This window comes from Trichosurus vulpecula, chromosome 5 (assembly GCF_011100635.1).
Source record: "Trichosurus vulpecula isolate mTriVul1 chromosome 5, mTriVul1.pri, whole genome shotgun sequence".
Taxonomy (NCBI): Eukaryota; Metazoa; Chordata; class Mammalia; order Diprotodontia; family Phalangeridae; genus Trichosurus; species Trichosurus vulpecula.
In genome coordinates, this window is record NC_050577.1 from 66568198 (window position 1) to 66591968 (window position 23771).

General features: G+C 37.7%; 1 protein-coding gene across 9 annotated transcripts in view; it reads right to left on the minus strand.

The window, feature by feature from the left end:
* Positions 1–23771, minus strand: part of ABI1 (abl interactor 1) — a 106094-nt gene that overhangs the window by 48481 nt on the left and 33842 nt on the right. For all 9 annotated transcript variants that reach the window (XM_036761933.1, XM_036761930.1, XM_036761928.1 and 6 more), the window contains exon 2: positions 6401–6568. In XM_036761933.1, the coding sequence (XP_036617828.1) occupies positions 6401–6568 (168 nt within the window). The remainder of the gene's footprint in view (positions 1–6400; positions 6569–23771) is intronic.

Genomic DNA, 23771 nt, shown 5'->3' on the forward strand with positions numbered 1-23771 from the left:
GAGTTATGTGAACTGATGCTGATGCTGAATGAAGTGAGCAGAACCAGAAGAACATTATATACAGTAACAGCAACATTGTACGATGACCAACTTTGATAGACTAACTCTTCTCAGCAATGCAATTATATAAGACAATTCCAAAAGACTTATGATGGAAAACACCATCCACATTCACAGAAAGAGCTATGAAGTCTGAATGCAGATAAAAGCATTTTATTTTCTCTTCTCTATTTTTTTCTTTCTTGTGGTTTTTCCCTTTTGTTCTGACTCTTCTTTCATAACATGACTAATGTAGAATTATGTTTAATATGATTATACATATAGCCTATATCAGATTGCATGCTATCTGGGGGAGGGGAAGGGGAAAGAGGGGGAAAAATTTAGAACTCAAAACCTTGTAAAAGTGAATGTTGAAAACTAAAAATAAATAAATTTATCTTTTCAAATATGGCCCTCAGTTTTTTAGGTGTTAGTCACAAGAAACAGGCTGCAACTAGGCCAGAAACTGAGGCCTCTATCTAGTCCAAGCCCCCAAACCTTAAGGAATGAGATTTTGCCAATGGCCTTAACCACCATGAGAGTACATAGGTAACTGGCCTTTAGCAACCATTAAACTAGTTGTAATATCCTAGGAGAGAATGGGGGTTCTGGGAAGTCCTCGCTGGGGGCTGAGCTCCAAGCTGCATGATTACCATGTGAGCGACCCTTTTGAGAGATGAGATGGAAAATATCTTCATCTGCATTAATTCCTGATCACTGGCCATGAACCTGGAGAAAACAGGACTAGACAATAAAAGGCTCTCTCTTGAAGGAATTGTGGTTTTCTAAGATCATCGTGTCCACTCTAATAGAAAAAGTTTTGTTTCTTCTTTCTTGATAGTCATAAACACATATACACACATACACACATATGTGTTTGTATTTGATTTTGATCTCATCCTTTGTTCATCAAAGACAAAGAAGAATTTTGCAAACAATATTTAAAAATAAGAATACATCTTTAGCTGTTCACAATCAACTTAAAAGATACAGAGAATAAGAACCCAATTTGTTTACTGTTTATTAATTGCAAAAAAGCACTTGACCCAGTAGAACAAAACAGTATCTCCAAGACCCAGTAAAAGGTGCCTCTAAATCATTACCTCAAACCATTCACAGCTCTACCAAAGACTTAGAAATAGCCAGTCCAAGAATCCTCCAATAGTAGCCTCAGGTGAGGTACATAGCATGGAGGTGCCTGCTTGACACACTGGAGCTGCTAGGAAGGGGATCCAGGACCAACCTGAGGAGAGGAATTGCCCGTGGATGTTGAGCAATACAGATGGCCGTTTACAGATTGCAGTGCACTGATAACACTTACAAAGCTCTTCCAGAAGACTACAAAGGTAAATTTACTCAAGCAATTGTAAAGAGTTGGATGATGAAGTAGGGCTAACGTTCTACTGGGGGAGAAGAAACAAATGAGTCCTCAAACATTAATGTCTTTGTAGAGTATTGAGGGAGTCTGAATAATAAAAGCAAAGGTCCTGGGGTAGAATGGCTCTGTTCTGAGAGTTTTAAAAGGGAAAGGCAGCAGCAGGAAGTCCTTTGGGCCAAATGACAGATGCTCAGTCTAGCTCAAGGAACAGACTGAGACATACGTTTTTGGACATGGTAAAGGTGTAGATTATTTTGTCTGACAATACTTACTTGCTGAAAGGATTATGTCTTTCTTTTTTTTTGTGGGAAGGATGGCATTTGAGGAGGTGCAAGAGCTATATTATCAGTGTTTACCACCCCCTCACTCCCAAAGAGGATTATTAAAGCATTTTTTTACATGCACAGAAAAAAGAAAATTCTGAAGAAAAGAGAAAAGCAAAACAGCTTTGAAAGTAACATGTTTATTAAAATTATTTTCCTGTTCTGCCTATGTGTAGAAATGTTTTTTATGTGTTTCTTAAAATTTTTAAAAACATTAAAAGGTGTAAAAAGCTTTTTTCCATAAGTTTCTGTAAACTAACAAAACACATCTACTGAAATTTTAGGACTAAAATGATACAGATTTGTGGGTACAAAAGAAAAACATTACCCACAAAAAATCTGAAATCTACAACCAAGTAAATCTGAAGCCTTCGTGACAAAAAATTATTAGGCAATCATCAATTAATAAATAGGAAATCAAATATAACAAAAGACTTTACAAGAGTTATTAATATAGATTCTTAGAGATAAATCTCCAATGGAATTTCAGGACTTTATATGATTACTATGAGTAGCTGCATATTTTTCAGATGAGTTAAATTAGACTCTCTGAATATGAATAAGCTTTATACTGTGCTGCCCAGGCAATCTCTGTTAATCTTTTTCTGAATTCTAATCTATTGAAAAAAATTAACTTCAAGTCCAAAGAAGTTTTAAGCATAATTTATTTAAACAATAATAGCGACTTAAAATGTTTTAATTGGTCTTAATGTGATTCCTTTATAAGTCTAACAATGTCAGGAAAATATATATGAACTATTTGTGGACAATGACTCAAGATGTATAAAAATTCTGCTAGGTCATTTATCTCCTTCAAACAATGCCAAATTCCTCCATCTTCCATTTTGAAAAAAAAAATTAACCTGTTTTTATAAAAGCAAAATGTAGCCTAATGTAGTTTAATAGCTAATAAGTGGCTTTTTTCACAGTAACATCATGTAAAATAAACTATAATCCCAAAGTACAGGATGTAGCATCATTCTCTTAGAAGGTAGGCAGGGGCCCCAGATTTGGAAGCAAGTGAAGACTGTTGGACTTGGTTGGTTCAGCATCGCAAATCAAGAGTTAGAAGGGAAATCAATGCCCATCTAGGCCAATCTCTTCATTTTATAATGAGGAAACCAGAGACAGATGCTCCAATTCTAGAGTCAGTAGTCCTTTCATTGTACTACATGGCTTTGTTGATTTCTTTTTCAAAAGAGAGTTAAGGGATGGGAGAATATATCAGAAAATGATTGTGAGGAAAATTTTCAAAAAAGGAACAGAATAAAGTATATCATTTTTTAAAAAATACTTTGAAAAACCGAGCCCTGACTGAGCTCTCCTCCTCCAATCTTAAGCCACCATTGGCCCTTTCAGCTCTCGTCAATCCTGAATCCTTTGCTGCCACTGTATATTGCCCCTCACAGAAGTTTACTTTCATCATCTGCCTCATCCTACACACAAACTGCTGAATTCAATTCTTCCAATCAGGACAGCCAGTCAACAAGCATTTGCCCTGATTTGTCTATACCCATTAGTAAGTGTCTGGCTGAGATTGCCATTTCTGGAGGAGCTTCAGCAATAGTAGATCACTGTCAGCTCAACTGTTCCCAGGCTGCTCCACCTCCTCAAAAGCTCAGCAAACCACCCACACAACAGAAATCTTTCCTCAGGCCTACTCCTCCTTCTTCTTCTTATCTGAATGTTCCTCATCACTCATAACATAGCCCATAATTGTGGTCTCTCCAAAGGTTCTGTCTCAGGCTCACTGCTTTTCACTCTCACTTGTTAATCACATCAGGCCCCACAGCTTTAACTATCACTATTCAAAAGACCCATAGATCTATATATTCAGACCCTGTCTCTTCTCTGACCTTCAGTTGCCACATCACCACCTGTTGATGAGACATTTCAACCTCAATGTTCAAGAAACATTTCATGTTCAACATGTCCCAAACGTCCCTATTTTTGGCAAAGGCACTGTTACCCCTTCTAAAACCCGGCTTTATTCTCAACTTTCCCTGACCTCACACACACCCAATCAGCTACCAAATCTTGCCATTTCCACTTCCAGAGCATCTCTGGTATCCAACTCTCTACTCACCTAACTTTAGTAAGGGGTGTTAAGGATCTCTTCAGGCTGCATATTCACTTAGAAAACCATATTACTAACATTATCTATGTTCTATCGTATTTTTATTAATTTTGTTAAATATTCCCAATTACATTTTAATTTGGCTCAGGAGACACTCAGGAGTTTTGCGGGCTATGAGTTTGACCCCCTATGGTTAGGGCTTGTACCTATGACAAATGATAACTAATAACCATGATTTGGGGAGATCCAGAGTTCCACCTTTTTCTACAGTCCTCATTTCAAAGTTCAGTCTCTTGAAGGACATTACTGATAATGAGATTGCATTAACTCTCCTCAAACATGGTCAGACCCCATCCAAATTTACAAGGAATATAATCTAAGGTGGGGAAGCCCATTGTGCTCTACTTGTTTGGACAGAGATAAATTTTTTGATTAGACTGCCCAAGGCTGGGGGTAATTTAGAAGTAAATGACATAATCAAAGTTTATTTAGAAAATGTCCCGCCCCTCACTGTAATATTTATTTTCTCCAATTACTTGTTAACCAATCAGAGTCGACTGCTTCTGGAACACTCACTTTTCCAAGGCCATATAAGCCTTGAGCCAGTTGCCATGAGGTCTTTTGGCATTCCAGAGAGCCACTGACCTCTTTTATTAAAATCCTAACATTATTAATAAAAGGACTAATTACCTAGAAATTATGTGTCTCGAACTTTTTAAACATCACACACCTAAACTGTTTCAATAGTAAGCTAACTGGCATCCTGACTTTTCTCTCACTACTACACACAACTTATACATAACTGTCAAACTACTAAGTGCAGATCTGATCACATGATTCCCCTATTCGATCAACTCCACAAGCTTCATATTGTCTCTAGGACAAAATATCAGCTCTTCTGTTTATAGCTTTTAAAACCGTCCACACCCTGGACCCAACCAATCTTTCCACCCTCACTAGGCATGTGATGTAGCCAAACTGGCCCTTCTCTCTCTCCCTCACACACAGTATTCCATTGCACACAGTGATACTGGCACATGCAGGGCAGACAACTGAATCCAGCTAAAGCAGCAAAGCACGCTGACAAAGAGAAACGAGGCAGGATGGGCCAGGCAAATCAAACCACCACCAGCGCTGCCGCCACCACCTTGACCAACATGTCCCTCTCAAGACCCTTATATAGACAGCCCAGGACCCTGAACCCAAGAACCTAAGAGCCTAAAGAACAGCAATGCTTCTAGCCCAGTGACCTCAGCTAGAGAAACAACCTCTATGAAGATGCAGCCTGGTAAGTGCTCCTGCAGGTGCCAGCCTGAAGACCCAGAAAAGAAAGTTCTTACCCCAAAGACCTTGGCAATGTTAAATGGTTCAAAATCAAAAACAGATACAATTTTATCAGTTTAACAATGGTGGACACTAAGGAAGAGGAATTACCATTTACCTTTCCCCCTTCACCCTAAGAACCATGAGACCTTCCACCTGACTGGCAGCTAAAACTTTCCACATGCTAACATTAAAATGTAAGGTCTCTGAGAGCAAGGATTGTCCTGCTGGTATCCCCAGAGCTTGGCAAAGTGCTTTGCACATAGTAAGCACTTCAAAATACGCTTCATTCAGTCATCTTGCACGCCTTTACACTGTTCAACACGTTTGGAATACACCCTTTACCTCTGCCTCAAAGTCCCTTTATTCCAATAAGATGCAACTCAACTGGTATCTTCTGCATGAAACCTTTCCTAATGCTCACTACAGCCAATGGTTTCCCTCCCAAACTATATTCTCATGGTACATACCTTTCATGTCTTAGAGTAGGAGGCAAGTAAGGAGGACTACTTGGTGGTATATTTACACAAACACACACACACACACACACACACACACACACACACACACACACACACGTATTTTTGCTTAACTGTGAATTTTTTTTGGTTTTGCTGCAACGGAAGATTAAATTCTAGAGATGAAGAGAGGCATACTTCCAAAATGATGGATACTGATGCAAAAGGCATCAATTAAACTGATTTCAAAAAAAAAAAGTTTCGAGACACTAAATATTCATCAAAAATTTTTTATTTACATATGATGACTGTTAGGCACCATGGTGATCTGGTAACCAGGGTGTGTTGAGTTGCATCTACTATTTAATGAATTTTACTACAGCAAGGTTCCAGTGTATTTGTATCACTATTTTAATAAGTCCACAAATATCAAAAGCATGAACCAAATATGGATACTACAGATACTTTTGATTTTAGTATAAAAATTTGTAAATATTCACAACATAAAATTATAAAATTATAAAAGGGATATGACACTCCAGATGTTTTACCAATACAGAGTATGAGATTACTGCTTTTCTTACTCCAGATATCACCTTCCAATTAATGCATTCTAACACTGCATTACTGTCTATTCACAGTAATCTTTCATGAATGGTTTATAGAATATAAAACTAAAGCTCAGAATGATTTTTTCAACAGTATACAGTCAATAGAATTCAGTTTCCAAGTTCCAAGTTCCAAGTTCAAGCTTTGTAAAAAATTGATTAAATACAACTCTAAGTCTTCTGTATGTTATTACCTGGGAGATATGGTTGATGGAAGACTCCATTCTCCTAAGCTGAGAGGCTTGAATGTCCAGTAGTTGGAGCACATTGTTGGCCAATGCATTTATCTGATAAGCAACACTAGCTAAGGATTGGGTGGTGTAGGCTTTGGTCTCTTCTAGTGCTTTCCTTTTGTCTGGAGCCTGAAACATTAACAAATATACAAAAAAATTATTTAATAGATAGTATGGGAAGGTAAAGTTGTACACTGAATTATGTTGAAAAAACCATGACCAGTGGCCCCACAATGCACGTCAGAAATAAAACTTAAATTTTGGTAACAATAACTTTCATTTTCTGAAGTGGTCTTCTACAACAGAATTGTAAAATATGCTGCCCACAACAACCCAAAGTGCAGCCTAAATCAGATTAAAATGTGATTGGGAAATATTTTTTAAAATCAAAAAATATAATAAAATGTTTACATTACACTTTCATAGTACATCAATATGTATCCCACAGGGATCCTCACGCACAGATTAGTGAACCATTTCTAACTGAGTTTGAAAGCACTGCTCTATATACATTTCTAAGACAAGGTTTCACAACTCCCTTCTCTCTCCAAAATTATCTGCCTTTAGTCTTGCGTTCCTAAGACGCAAATTTCCTTTCCCTTAATAGTGAAATCATAGTGCCCAGCAACAATAAAGAAGGGAAAATCATTTCCCCACAATTAAAATTTCCTACTGCATTGGCTATCTTTAAAAGCCTGTTCAATATATATAAAATTGCAAAGCTTGTTCACAAACAAAATTAATGCACTTACAATTATAAGGGAAATAGTTAACTGGGGGGAAATCATCCACGGTTCTTCTAATAAATGTGATATCTAAGATGTATAAGAAATTGATTCAAATACATACTAGTAAAAGCTATTCATAGTCAAAAGACATGAACTATTTACAGAAAGAAATTCAAGTGAACGACAGACATGAAAAAATTCTCCAAATTATTAAAGAAATAAAAACCAAAACATCTCTGAATTTCTACCTCTCTCCCAACAAACTGGCAAAGATAACAAGAAAAGAAAATGTCAGTTGTTGAAGGGGCTGAAATATAACAGGTATAATAATATTCTGTTGGAGAAGTTGTAAAGTAGTCCACCCAGTCTCAAAAGCAATTTGAAAATATTCTCCAAAAGGCCCTAAATTATGCATACCCTTTGATCTAGTAATACTACTACTACTAACCCTATAGGCTAGAGATCAAAGAAAAAAAAGGACACCCACGTTCTTTGTCCTGTTATGATATTACTTTAAATAAATGGGCTATTGGCTAATATGAAATATTTGGCTACATAGAAATTTTGAGTATGGAAACGTTCATCTTATTTGGTGCTACATTTATTAAAGTTCAAAAAGCAATCAAATCAATATCTGTACCAAGTGTTTTACTCTATGAGAGGGAGAAAGTACATATATGTGAATTTGAGGGGCTAGCAATATGGTTACAAAAACGGGGGGAAAGAAAAGAGATTATGGAAGAGTTACCGGAAAAAACTACTGAATTTAGTCAGAAGACTAGGATTTTGATTCAAAACAGAAATAAATCAGGTTTAGTTTAAGAGAATTACTATGATGGTCAGAAAACACATTTCTACCCTCCATCTCATAAACCCATTCCTGGGGCGGCTAGGCGGCGCAGTGAGTAGAACACCAGCCCCGGAGTCAGGAGGGCCTGAGTTCAAATCCCACCTCTGACACTTGACACACTTACTAGCTGTGTGACCATGGGCAAGTCACTTCACCCCAACTGCCCTGCCTTCCCCCTTTCTCCCCCCCCGAAAAAAACCATTCCTGTCGGTAACTACACAAAGTGGATAGTGTTCACAAAAAAGGGGAGAAAAATCAATTTCCCTAAAATCCTTATGGCTCAGTGAGGTTCTTTGCCCAATGTCACACAGCTAGTTCGTAGCAACTCTGCCCATGTCATCTCTCTCCAAGCTCCATCCCAATTCAATACACTCTAGTGGCTCCTATTACTTTCAGGATCAAACAGTAAAAGCCTCTAGTTTTTTCATAACTCCTCTATCTTTCCACTCTTCTTACACCTTACTCATTCCCACATACTCTACGATCCAGTGACATTGGCCACCCTGCTTTTCCTAACATGAGAGACTCCATCTACTGTCTCAAACCATTTCTGCTGGCCTGTAATTCTCTCCCTATGAAATCTCACCTTCTATAAGAAGCCTGTCCTGATTCCCGTTGATAACAGAGACTCCCAAAGTTTAGTTGATTATTTCCAGTTTATCCTGTACATGTCTTGTTCATACATAGTTATTTGCATCTGTTAACCCCCTTACACTGTTAAGTTCATGGACAGCAGATGTTTTTTGCCTTTGTTTATATCTCCAGTGATTAAGCAAAGTGGCCGGCACACAGTAGGTGCTTAATAAAATCCTTGTTGACTGACATCATAATTCCTCCCAGCAGGCCCTTACTCTTAATGGACTTGGAAAAATCCTGTAAATTTCCCAGGCAGGAAGGGGAGAAACAAAGAAGCAAATATACTCCAAAGAACTAAGCTTCTGTACTTTGTTTCAGTTTTAGAGTTCTGGTCACTGCCCTCAAACATTTTGAGCACTTCCTGACAACAGGTTGTAAACAAGCTTTCCAAATCTAACACCATCAAAAAAGGCTTTCTCTAGAAACTTAAGTTAGGGACAAACATCAGTCATAGTTCAAACAATATTTTTGGAGGCAAAAGAAAGAAAAATGCAAAACAGCCACACTCAGTCATAGGTCATATGTCATATAACTTAATTCAACATATTCACTGAGCACCTAAACCATGCATTTCACTGTACCAGCCACCTGTGTGCTAGTCACAAACTAATGAGGCACATTCACTGCCCAAAAGAGCTTAAAAAGCATAGTTCAGTTAGAAGGTAAAAAAAAGAAGATAGCGTGCCTTGTTCAAGAAGCAAAAAGGAAGCTGTTTTCAAATAGCAGTAGGGCACACCAGCCAAATAATGGACTAAATAAGAGCCCAGACAAATCATGCAGAGCCTGAAATGAAGGCTTTTAGAAGAAATGCCCAGCAATATGCTTGCTAAGAGCAGCACTTAACAAAAACTAATTTGGCAGCAGAATGGAAGATAGCCTAGAGCAAGACCAATCAAATAACAAGAAAGTTGTTAGAAATTTGTTACGATAGTTCCAGTAAGACATAGCAAGAACCAGGGTGGCAAAAGTGAAGAAAGGCAAGTATGAATGGATGCAAGAAAACCTCAGTGGAAAAAGAGAGAAAAGAGCAGAAATGATGTACTTGGGAAAGGATACTGATACCGGATTTGGGGAAGCCTGGTATAGGAATCTCAATTCTGCAGCAAACTACCTGTGTCACCTTGGGCAAGTGACATAGTATCTCCAGGTCTCACTTTCTTCATCATGAGAACGAGAAGGGTGGACATGATCTCTAAGGTCCTCCTGTATGGCAGCGATAGCTTTCAAATATCACTCATGGCTGTAGTTTTAGCAATCACATCCACTGGAGCATGAAGTTCAACTAGGCAAGATGATGTTAATTTTATCAAGAGAAGCCAAGTGCTCTCTCATCAGGACCAACTCCCCATTAGCTATTTTGTTGTATTCTTTCTAATATAAAGGTCATTCCCTTCCACAGAGAAAAGAGGCAAAACAAGAACTAAGCCATTCTGCTGTCAACTACTGTTCCATTCCCCTCTGACAGCAGTCCTGGCCTTCTTTGTTCTTCTTTTCCCCAATATAGTTTCAAGGGGGAAAAAAAAAACATTTTTGTTATTAGTTTAAGGTTTGGTTTTTTTGCCAGCTTCAGATGACAAGTACTCCTATAACTCCTTTGAAGGTCATACTAAGCTTTTGTATTCATTCTATTACCTTCCCTTGCTGCCATCTTTTGTACATATATTTTAAAAGTGTAAACTGTTAGGTTAGTTTCTTAATTTCCTTTGTGTCTTGAGGACTTTAGGACTCTTAAAGAACATTCTCTGAAACACAAGACACTGGGGAAAGGCGAGTGTTACCAGTTTTCAAAGAAGGTGCAAATTTAACTTTGTGAGCTACGATTCTTGGGGATACTTCAGGGACATATTATTGACGAAATGATCAGTGAACACCTAGAAAAGTGGTGATCACACAAAACCAGAATGGCTTCCTCAAGAACAGATCATGCCAAGCTATACTTATTTCCTTTTTTAGAAACTTGTTAATTGACAGAATTGGTGTATAGGTAACCTACATCTTAGCAAAATATAGACAGAATAACTCATACTAGTTGTGTGGAAGACAGGATAGCACATCATATGATAGTACAATTAAATGAATTCACAACAGGTTTAATGTCTGGACTCGAAGATGTCATTAATGGCTTAATGTCATCCTGGAAGGGCATCTCCAGTGGTGCCAATCCTCAGCTGACTTTCCCACAGAATTTTAGTCTATGGGATCTGACTACCTATCCTTCCTCTGAACTCTTTGAAGCTATTCCCTCAAATTCCAGGGTATATGTCAAACTATGCTCCATTTTCTTCTCCTCTATTGTAAGTCCTAATAAATGAGTAAATAATAAATGAGTGGTAAGGAAACAGGCAGCAGTTGTGGTCGATTCTTTTAGTAAGAGACGGTGAAGGGGATGAGAAAACTATGACAATGGTAACGGTTAGGGAGAGAATTTTATGATAGGTGAAAATAAAGGGCTATTTTGCAGATACAAAAAACTAGATGCTAACTGATAAAGCAAAGATCAGGATGGACGTGGAAAGGATGGAGAATGAAATGCTGCTCTGAGAAATGAAATGAAGGAATTTTGAAGGCAAAGAAGTCGAAAGAGTTCACTTCTGATGCGCACAATGTCAATAATGTAAAGAGTGATGCCTAGAGAGAGAGGGAGAGGGGTAGGGATGGTTCAAGAGCCATGTATACTTTTCCTTGACACATGAAACAGTTCATTAGCACCAGTCTTGTTTTCTAACCATTATTAAATAACTGGTTTGTCTTATTTTCCTTTTTTCCTTTGGGCAGATGGGAGCCAGAGGGATTGGGGAATTTCAGGGGCTCAAAAACAGAATACATATATAGAGAGTTATATTTTTGCTAATGTATTTAAGCAAGAACAAAAAGAGAAAAGAGAAATGAATGAAAGAGATTATGTGTCTGTTAGATAAAGAAATTTGCTCAGGATGGAATTCACAGAGTGGTGAGAAATAAAAAGAGAGAAAAGGGAGGAGGGATAAGGTAAAAGTATAATTATGTAGATTCATTGCAGGAGGAATAAAGAAGGTATGTGTCCAGGATTTATTCCCTGTGATAGACACCAAGGAACACTGAAACTTTAGGACAACATTGGGGAGGGTAAGGGAAAGGTAAGCTATATATGATACGCAACCAAGTGTTGGCAAGGACTATGTTTGACATGTTTATATGTAATGCGTTCCAAACTTAGGAAGTATCAGTATGGCAGACGATGTGCTACAGTGGGAAAATGACCTATGACTAACCCTAGAACTAGCTGAATGGCTTAAGTCTGCTATTTCAAGTCTCAGGTGAACATTACATTGATGAGAATGACAAATCTATCATGATTTTTCATTTCAGGACAAAAAAAAGAAAAAATACCAATCTTTTTCTTCCTTCTCAAGGCAGCTGTCCCACTCCCTAGATCTTTTTAATTGTCTTTTTAGGAGTCCATGTCTTTATTGAGCATTAGCCATTACAACTGTCTAAAGTTTTTCAATTTGCGACGAGTGATCACTTTGTACATGGGCAAACTGATACTCCAATTCTAATAATCTTCATGATGTTATCCGGTAATCTGCTGGTTCTTTGTAGAAGCATATTGGGTCACCACGTGAGAGAACAGCATACAATGAATTCCATCTGATTGTGTCATTTTCCAACAATTATAGCTTGGTTTCTTCCAATTTGTTCATTACCTAACATTGACACATACAGAAGCTAATTTTTGCCTTTTCCTCATGTCTTCTGTACCTATTCCATGCCTGGAATGCCCATTCTCCTACCTCAAGCCTCTCACAAGCCTTGGCTTCCTTGAAGGTTCACATTTAAAATCCATCTCCTACACAAAGCCTTTCCCCTAACCTCCCTCAGCTGCCGGCATCTTCCATGCCAACAAAATTACTTTCTATTGTGTATATATTTCCTATCTATGTACACATGTATGTGTTGTTTCTTCTGATAAAATGTAAATTTCTTTGGGCTGAGGACTGTCATTTTTGTCTGCTAACTGAATCTGACAACTAAATTCTTCTGTTTCAGGAAGACCCTCTTCCTTACCTTTAATATTCACTCTAATTAATTAGCAGATAATTTCGATTTTCTCACATCCCTTGTCTCTTCTCTAGTCCCACTGCTACCAGCCTGGTATAGATCCTCATTACTACTATGTGGACAACTGCAACAGCTTAGCAGATGTTCCCTTTAGATGTTCCCTCTCTCAGCCAGCCCATATGACACTGACAGACTATTCATTACAAATAGTTTTATCTATCTACTCTCACTTCAAAACCCTACAATGTTTAGTGGTCTGTCTGTCATTCAAGGCTCTATTCATTATCTGTTACTATTCCTCTCCTAACCCCTGACACCCCACCACCACCACCCAACACACACACACTATGACTTCACTCTATTCCCAGCAATTTAATCAGTGCTTCAGGAAAACTGGTTTACTTGTTGTCACTTCAAACTATACTAATTTGCCCTCAGATACTTAATAGCTAAGTGTTCCTGGGCAGGCCACTTAACTTCTATTTGCCTCAGTTTCCTCAGCTGTAAAATGGTTATAACAGCACCTACCTCCCAGGGTTATGGTAAAGATCACATAAGATAATATCTATAAAGTGCTTAGCATGATGCCTGGCACATAGTAAGCACTACATAAAGGTTAGCCATCATTATTATCCTGTCAAATGACCTTGTTTTAGGCTGTTTCACATTTATCAATCAATCAATCAGTTTTTAAATGCCTACAAAGTGCCAGTGGCTAGAGATACAAGGATAAAAATAAGAGACCACAGGTCCAAAAGAGCTTACATTCTATAGTGGGAAACAACTATCAAGATCTAGGACAAATCCTTGGTAATTTACGGGTTGGACACTAGGACCTGGAGGTAGAAGGGAATCAAAGGATCATGGAAGGGTCCTGAAGAATCCAACCTTCTCGTTTTATACAGCTGAGAAAACTGAGTCCTAGAAAAGTGAAGATATTTACCCAAGGTTATACAGGTTAAGTAGGAGGCTGCACAGGTTAAGTAAACTGGAGGCTGCATCTGCACTGAGTTTTGAAAGATGAGTCAAAGGTGAGGAGATAATGCATTCCAGGCAAGGTGGAGAGCCAACACAAAAGGCCCCTCTATGAGGAACAGCATGGCCTTTCTGGCTGTCCCATTTGAGAAAGGGAGGAATGTATAACAAAGCTGAAAAGGTAGGCTGGGGCCAGGTGATGAAGGGCTTTAAAAGCCAAACAGAGGTTTCTATTTGGTCCTACAGGCAAGAGTCTGCAAACACAGGCGGCGATCCTGAAGAATGGTGCCATTAGCACTTCAGAAAAGTCACTTTAGCAGCTGCGTGAGAGAGGCCCGAGCCCTCGTTCCTCTCCATGCCAGCAGTTCCATGCCTAAAGCAAAAAACAAATACCACCATTTCCTCCACAAAGCTTTCCAAGATCTCCTCCTCCCAGTTAGCAATGACATTACTCCCCACCTCTGGGTCTTCACAACATCCCACCTGCTTCTCTCTCTTGATATTATTTAAGCTGATCCCCATGTATACATCTCTGCCTCTCAGAATCTGTATCTTCCTGCAAGGCTCAGCTCAGGTACCATGTCCCCATGAAGCCTTCTCTGAAGGCAGAACCTCTTTTAGGTTTGTTTTTTTTATCCCTGGTACCTAGCATAGTGCCATACATATAGTACAAGATTAATAAATGTATGTAATAGAGAAAAGATCTCTTTTTCTAAACTTTTAGAATATTATACTCAATCTGAATAGCATAACCTATATTCAGATGCAATCATTTGGATCATCAACACCTCTAAAATTCTAATGCTGTAATTTTATGAAAATCTACCCAAACTCTATAAACACAAGGAAGGAAACAAGCATTTATTAAGCACCTACTAAGTGCCAGGCACCATGATAGGTGCTATACAAATATCTCATGTGATCTTCACAACAACCCTGTGATATAGATGCTAAACTGTGGCAGAAAAAGGTTAAGAAAATAATCCAAGGTCATACAGCTAGTGTCTCAGGGCACATCTGAACTATTTACTTCACTAACTAGCTGCCTCTAACTCAAAGGTTCTTACCCTAGGGTCCATGAACTTGTTTGGTTTTTTTTTAACAGTTTAATAACTCTATTTCTATATAATTTATTTCCTTTTTAATCCTATGTATTTTGTTTTTAAAATTTAAAATAATTATTCTGAAAAGGGATCCATAGTTCAAATATTATTGTCAGTTATTTTATGATCAAATTACAGAATTTTATCCTCCACAAACTCAATCCACACAAACAGAAAAGCTAAGTCTTTAATGTTGTCATCAACACCCAGAATTTCAATTCCCTGTGATATTTTGAGTCATTCTTAGAAAAATCTAGTCAACAATTAGATGGGGAAAATTACTTTATCTTAGTACTATACACAATATTCAAGATAGAAAATCTTATAAATATTGGGCCTATCCAATTCTCCCATTATAAAAAGTTGGATTATAACAATGCTGTGAGAAACATATGTATTAAACATACTTCTGGCTATCAAACCTTTATCCTTCACAATCTTACATGAAACCTTCTTGTTTGGGGTAGGGCGCACACACACTGTGAAGTGACTTAGGCAGGGGTGAAATCTGAACTCAGGTCCAAAATCTGATCCCCAAGTTCAACAATCTTTCCATTGTTCCACATTGCCTCTCAAAAGGTGACGAAGGTGAATTAGGAGACATTGTTGCCATGTCCTGCTATACTTAGATTTCTGAGGTTAAATGATGAAGGAATTTTTAAGAAGAGAAAAGCTGAGAAGTACATCAGGAGTCCTAAGCCGCACGAATCTCAATTTATTTTTTATATTTTTCCTAATTAATCTGGGAACTTTCTTTCTCAGGTTAAATGTCTTATCAATAGAATTCTCCAAGTAGGTTATGTACTTAGACAATTCTAACACTAAAACTCACTGTTTGAATATAGCAGAGCATTTCAAGAATCTTTTATAAATTAGCATAGGGAAGCAGCACTGAGAAATCTATTTTGAGCAAAAGTATAGATGGGAGAAAAGCTCTCCAACCTTTTCCTTTAATCAACAAAGCTTTACCTGAATTATAGTCCATTTGAATAGGACTTATAAAGAAATGTCAAACTAGCAAGCATGCTATCTGGAGTTTAAAATATTTACATTGTGGTGGAGAAGAGGAGAAAAAAATCTCGCATTAAAATTTTCCATATACCTTTGAGTTAGGCTTATATGAGAAAGAGCTAGGAGAGGGGCTTTACCAAATATTTCACTGGTTTGGGGAACTCCTAGATGAGGAAACTTTGACTCTTCTTTGCAACTCAGTCTTAAGAGAAGTGCCTACAACACTAAGAGGTTAAGTGACTTGCCCAGAGTTACACAACCAGGATGCATCCAGAGGCAGAACTTGAACCCAGGTCTGTCTGTCTCCAACGGCGGCTCTCTATTCATTATACCAATCAAACATATTATTATGGTTCAGCAATATTACATGCAAGGCAGTATTTCCTGCAATGAAATCAGTCCATAAGTGGTCTATTTGGGCACACTGACTTCATCCACTTTGACAAAGGGGAAAAAAAGGGAGATTTTTGTCCATTCTTCTAAACATATTATAATGCAGTGAATCTAAGGGCCTAAAAATGATCTAGGTAGTCTAAAAATTGTTTATTCTGGAATCCCTTTGCTACCTGAAGTCTTCCCCCAAGCAAAAGCTGGATAATAGGCTGGTTATAGTTGGTGCTCCTTTCCTGTACAGGTTGGTCTAGTCACCAAGACCCCTTCCAAACCTCAACTTCAATGATTCCGCTCGGCATCCTTCTTGCCTTAGCCTGAACTTACTACTCCTGCCAGAAAAGGTCTAGAACCATAGAGTTAGAGCTAGAAGACATCAACTCCAACTCCCTCATTTTACAAATGAGGAAACTAATTAAAACAAAGATCCAGATAAGCAGATATGGCTAAGTTCAGTTCCACTGTATGGCCAATGGACTCACAATTTTAGTTTAAGAATTATTATACTCATTAAGGTGGTCTTTTAAAGTATCAACAATTCTATTTAGTTTACAATAGTCAATTCTCAATTAGTCAAGTAAATGAAAGAAAAAACTAAGAAATAGATAATTATTGATAATTTTCCAGCTTCACAAGTTTGTGTCTTATAGGCAAAGACCAAACAGAATAGCAGAAGGAAAGAGGGGAGAACAGGGCTGGAACAAAAATCATGAATTCTGCTATTCCTTCCTTTCCCTTTAATGTTTGTTTCTCTTAATTCTGCACCAAAGATAGTAATAAAATAGTGAGGACGAACACAAAATCTTGATTGAAAAAATGAAATCAAGAGAAGCTGCAAATAGTATTTAAAAATAGATAAGGAGCTGAAGGAAAAGCAAACATTGCAACTGTCTAAAAGAACTAGAATAATCCCTGTGGACAAGCCAGCCAGAAGTGACTGATCACCAAGGATCTTTCTTTGCAAATCACAATCATTTAGAAAATAATCAACCAAATCTTTACACTATTATTTTTTCTGAAAGATTATTTCTGTTTTCTCAATGAAAAAAATCTCATTAAAAAAACCTTAACATTCAAATAAGAAATGAAGGGGTCAAATGGAAAAAAAATCTTTGCATCAAATTTTCTGTGATGAGGGATAAATGTCCAAGATATATAAACAATTAAAAGATATCTTATGTAATACATAAGATAAATATATAAGGGACATAAAAAAGGATATGCATATGAATGTAGAAGGCCAAATCTATTATCTATTCCTCAATAGATAAATGGTCAAAAGACATGAGAAAGCAGTCTTCAAAAGACTAACAAACCATCAACAACCTTATAAAAGAGTGCTCCTGATCACTAATAATAATATGAGAAATGAAAATCAAAACCTTGAGGTTTCTGTCCACTTCCTCCAAATTGGCAAACATGCTAAAAGATATAGTCAATGCTGAAGGGACTATACAAAGATAGGTACACTAATGTATTGTTAGTGAGCTATGAATCAAGTACAATCATTTTTTGTTTGGTATTTTTGGCAGGGCAATAGGGGTTAAGTGACTTGCCCAAGGTCACACAGCTAGTATATGTGTCAAGTGTCTGAGGCTAGATTTGAACTCAGGTCCTCCTGATTCCAGGGCCAGTGCTCTATTCACTGCGCCACCTAGCTGCCCCAAGTACAATCATTTTTAAAAGAAATTTGGAATTATATTAAGTGACTAAAATTTCCATATCTTTTGAACCAGAAATTCAACTATTAGCTTATACCCCAAACAGATCACTAATAATCAGTCAATAAGCAATTATTAAGGACCTTCTATGTGCCCCTCACTGTGCTAAGTGCTAAGGATACAAAAAAAGATGGTATCTGCCTTCAAGGAGTTTATAATCTAAGAGGGGAGGCCAAAATACAAAAAAAAAAAAAATGAAAAATGAAAAAAGTGGAAGATGGCGGCTAGAAAGCAGGACATGCCTAGAGATTCTCCCCAGGACCCTACAAACACCTAAAAAAAATGGCTCTAAACAAATCCTATAAGTGCAGAACCCATAAAATAGCAGAGGGAAGCAGGGCTCCAGCCCAGGGCAGCCTGGATGGTTGCTGGGTAAGGTGTATCGCACAGAGCTGGGAGTAGAACAGAGCAAAGCCCAGCATGAGCTGCACCTTGACCAACCAGATCCAGGAGCCAAGCGGAGCAGGCCCTAGCGCCCTGAATCAGTGAGCTGTGGCAGTTACCAGACTTCTCAACCCACAAACACCAAAGACAACAGAAAAGGTTAGTAGGAAAAAACTGCGGGGACAGAGTGAAAGGAGTTCATGGTTCGGCCACCGCCTAGGGGGCAGCGGAGGTGGTGCAGCTACAGAACTACAGCTACAGTTGCCTCTGGCCCCAGGCCCACCTGGTGGGAGGAATTAAGTGGCTGATCAGAGCAGGAATGCAGAGCCTGCTCATATCTTAGTCCAGTCCAGGTTGGCAGTTCTTGGGGGAGGAAGAACACTGGTGTGGCAGAGCTTGCTGTGTAGAAAAAGCTCTGAAAACAGCACAGCCCCTCAAGCTTGGGACAAAGTACTCTCTACTCTACCCTGACAAAAAATTCAATAGTCAAGTAGTTAGCTGGAAACATAGCCAGGCAGCAAAAACGGACTCAGATAAAGACTCAGACTTTGGAATCTTTCTTTGGTGACAAAGAAGACCAAAACATACAGCCAGAAGAAGTCAACAAAGTGCAAGAGCCTACAACAAAAGCCTCCAAGAAAAACATGAACTGAAGAGCTCAAAAAGGATTTGGAAAAACAAGTAAGAGAAGTAGAGGAAAAATTGGGAAGAGAAATGAGAGTGATGCAAGAAAACCATAAAAAACAAGTCAATGATTTGCTAAAGGAGACCCAACAAAATACTGAAGAAAATAACACCTTAAAAAATAGACTAGCTCAAATGGCAAAAGAGCTCCAAAAAGCCAATGAGGAGAAGAATGCCTTGAAAGGCAGAATTAGCCAAATGGAAAAGGAGGTCCAAAAGACCACTGAAGAAAATACTACCTTAAAAATTAAACTGGAGCAAGTGGAAGCCAGTGACTTTATGAGAAATCAAGGTATTATAAAACAGAACCAAAGGAATGAAAAAATGGAAGACAATGTCAAATATCTCATTGGAAAAACCACTGACCTGAAAAATAGATCCAGGAGAGATAATTTAAAAATTACTGGACTACCTGAAAGCCATGATCAAAAAAAAAAACCTAGATATCATCTTTCAAGAAATTATCAAGGAAAACTTCCCTGATATTCTAGAGCCAGAGGGTAAAATAGAAATTGAAAGAATCCACTGATCACCCTCTGAAAAAGATCCCAAAAAGAAGACTCCTAGGAATATTGTTGCCAAATTCCAGAGCTCCCAGATCAAGGAAAAAATACTGCAAGCAGCCAGAAAGAAATTATTTGAGTACTGTGGAAACACAATCAGAATAACACAAGATCTAGCAGCTTCTACATTAAGGGATCAAAAGGCTTGGAATATGATATTCTGGAGGTCAATGGAGCTAGGATTAAAACCAAGAATCACCTACCCAGCAAAACTGAGTATCATGCTCCAAGGCAAAATATGGATTTTCAATAAAATAGAGGACTTTCAAGCTTTCTCAGTGAAAAGACCAGAGCTGAATAGAAAATTTGACTTTCAAACGCAAGAATCAAGAGAAGCATGAAAAGGTAAACAAGAAAGAGAAATCACAAGGGACTTACTAAAGTTGAACTATTTTGTTTGCATTCCTACATGGAAAAATGATGTGTATAATTCATGAGACCTCAGTATTAGGGTAGCTGAAAGGAATATGCACACACACACACACACACACACGTGTGTGTGTGTGTGTGTGTGTATGTGTATATATATAGATGGATAGATATAGATATAGATATAGACAGAGCACAGGGTTAGTTGAATATGAAGGGATGATATCTAAAAAAATAAAATAAAATTAAGGGATGAGATAGGAAGAAAGGGAGAGATAGAATGGGGTAAGTTATCTCACATAAAAGTAGCATGAAAAAGCAGTTCTGCAGGAAGGGAAGAGGGGGCAGGTGGGGGGAGAATGAGTAAATCTTGCTCTCATCAGATTTGGCCTGCGGAGGGAAAAACATACACACTCAACTGGGTATCTTACCCCACAAGAAAGAAGGAGGAAGGAGATAAAAAAGGGGGGACAATAGAAGGGAGGGCAAATAGGGGGAGGAGGTAATCAAAAACAAACACTTTCAAAAAGGTACAGGGTCAAGGGACAAAATTGAACAAAGGGGGCAGGATAGGAAGGAGCAAAATATAGTTAGTCTTTCACTACATGAGTACTGTGGAAGTGTTTTACATAATGATACACACGTGGCCTATGTTGAATTGCTTGCCTTCTTAGGGAGGGTGGGTGCGGAGGGAAGAGGGGAGAGAATTTGGAACTCAAAGTTTTAAAAGCAGATGTTCAAAAAAAAAAAAGTTTTTGCATGCAACTAGGAAATAAGATATACAGGCAATGGGGCATAGAAATCTATCTTGCCCTACAAGAAAGTAAGGGAAAAGGGGATGGGGGAGAGTGGGGTGACAAGGGAGGGCTGACTGGGGAATGGGGTAACCAGAATATATGCCCTCTTGGAGTGGGGGGTGGGTAGAAATGGGGAGAAAATTTGTAATTCAAAATCTTGTGGGAATCAATGCTGAAAACTTAAAACATTAAATAAATAAATAAATGGATGGGTAAATAATTAAATAAAGAAAAAAGGAAAAAAAGAAATCACACATTCTGAAAAAAAAAATGAAAAATGTGAAAAGGGGAAGTGGAGAAAGTGGAAAAGGAGAAACAGTGCACAATAATCCTGAGCAGTAGGTCCTATTATTATTCCCATTTTACAGATGAGGAAACTGAGGCTGGGTGGTTAAGTGATTTGCCCAGGGTCACATAGCTAATGTCTTAGGCAGAATCTGAAGTTAGGTCTTCCTGACTCAAAGTACACTGTGCTATAAAAAATGATAACTACGATGAAGATAGGGAAGCATGAAAAGATTCATGTAAACTGATGCAGAGTAAAACAATACACATAATAATGCCACCAATATAGTTGAAAATAACAATCACAAAATAATTAAAAACGAATGTTACAAAACTATGAAAAAAACTAAGATGGCTCCAAATATAAGATATCAGCAGACATTTCTATCTTGCCCCTGTGGAGAGGTGAGAGGTTGACAAAAGTGATAGAATATACCTATTTTTAGACATTTTCAATATGCTTATCAATCTTGATTTTTTTTCTCTTCTTTTTTCTTTAAAAACATTATTTGTTATAAGGAATGGCTCTTGGAGAGGCAGAAGATTATAGAGAGGTATTTTGATGATGTTAAAAAACAAAGATTTAACACAAAAGAAGGAGGTGTTATTAGGTGTTTTTCATGTCCAGTGTCTTCATACTCTCTTAATAAAAATAATTAAGATAGACATACAGATATGAAGGTTGTGAATATTTTCCATGGTCATCACAACCTTCCTCTGTACCCATCTTCACAGTTGAGTCACTAAGCATTATTTTAGAATACCTTATCAAGTTCTTCATTAAATTTATCTACTTCATCCTTTGTTTATAAGTTACTTATCCTCATGGAGATCTATTATGTTCAGTGTGATTGCCTGAGAGCAGATCAAATGTCACATGAAGTGATCTTTCTTGTTGTCTATGAGAGTAGGATGAAACCAACTCTTTTTACTTGCCTGTGAGGAAAACCCTGGGCTGACCCTTCTACTTAACTGAAACATAGTTATGTCTTTTGATACCTTTTAGTGAGAATGGCAATTTATAGTCGTAGAAAACTGGGAATAGAGTCACTTGCTACTAAAAACAACACAATTACAATGAACTTAATTTCCATTTTGAGTAGTACTCAAAATGTTATATTTATAGAAGGTTCAAAGTGATAAAACATATACTAGCTTTAAAATAAATTTAAAAGCTGTGCTCTACTGATTCTCTCTCCACTGAAATGAGATGCAAGGACAATAAATCACTAGCTAAGTATACAAAACTATTGTATTTGGTAGTACTCATCTAAAGCTGGGGTCATCAAACTATGGCCAAATCTGGTGCACCAACAACTTAAATAACTATTTCACCTCAAAAGCCATACAAAAATAGGCAGTGACTGACCTCTAATCTAAAGCAAAAAAAGTGCTCTAAACCAAAGCTTGGTCAAGTAGAAACTCTTAAATTGCTACAGTCACTGAGGGAATCTGCCCCATTGGTCTACCTAGCTCTATATATGTCAGAGATCAAAGATCTATGACATGAGGAAGGCTTCATATTGGACCATCCCATGAGAACTAGGGCCATTCCAAAACTGCTCAACATTTCTTTAGATTTTATCTAGCCCTTTAGCCCCAGGGTTTAAAAATGAAAAAAATTAAATCTAACTTTAACCAATCCTATACCACCACGTTTAGATACTAAGTCTGAAATGTATTATTGATTAATTTTTATGGGTGAAGAAAAGCATTATGTACACTAAGTGCTGCACATGTATTATTCATAGTACGAGCAAAGAGTCACTGAAATAAATTACTATTCAGAGAAGGACTATCAAGGACATGAACAAGAAAATAAATTATGAAAATTCACCTGAACTTCAACAAAATTCCTTTTAGCAAAAGTTTCCAAACAAACTTTCAGTTACTTACCAATGGCCATAGACAGGAATAACTGTTCCTTCATTTAACCATGTTTTCCAAAACAGCAGTTTCCCTTTCTTCTGGGGATTGGAATTCTCTTAAAAAATTCAACTCAATAACTCAAATTGGATAATACCTATAATTGTAGTTCATAATTGAGACTGAATAAATATAATTATTCAATTGTATTTAGATATCTGCTATGCTAGATCCAAATAACATACAACATGTGTGTATTCAATCACAATATTGGGGTATGGAGGGCTGGGGAAATCCTTTGGCAATTTTCTACATGCTTGTTTGATGTGTAATGCAAAACATTTATTTCTACTTTTGAGATATAATTAGATTAACTGAAATATTTCCCTCTCACTCTCAGGCTTCTGTCACTAAACTTCCAGCTGCCTTCTCCTTCTTCCCCTAGAACTTCCCCCTCTTCCACTGCTGAGTTCCTCCTGCAGCCTCCATTTTAAGGAAGGGCCCAGATCAACCATCTTTCATTCTCTGGACTTTGCCACCATGTTTGCCATGGGTACCAAATGTTCTCCATTGCTCCACTCTTTTTCATCTCCTTTTTATGTGTTGTCTTCCTTCTTCAGAGTATAAGCTCCTTGAAAACAGGGACTTTTTGTAAAATGTGTCCCTAGCATTTACCACCAGGCCTGGAATACAGTAAGTGCCTAATAAATGTTTGTTGACTCAGGTTTAAGTTCATACCCAGTATTTTCTTCCCAATATATATAAAGTTTGTAATTTGGGGTTTTTTCCCCCTAAAATTCATCTTGATCTTCTGCAGAAAAGTATGAATGAAGAGATGCCTCTATCAGGCCATTCAGATGACTAGAAAAAAATCCTTGGTTCAGTGCATTACCACAATCACCTACAGTGGCTCCATTCTAATACCTCTA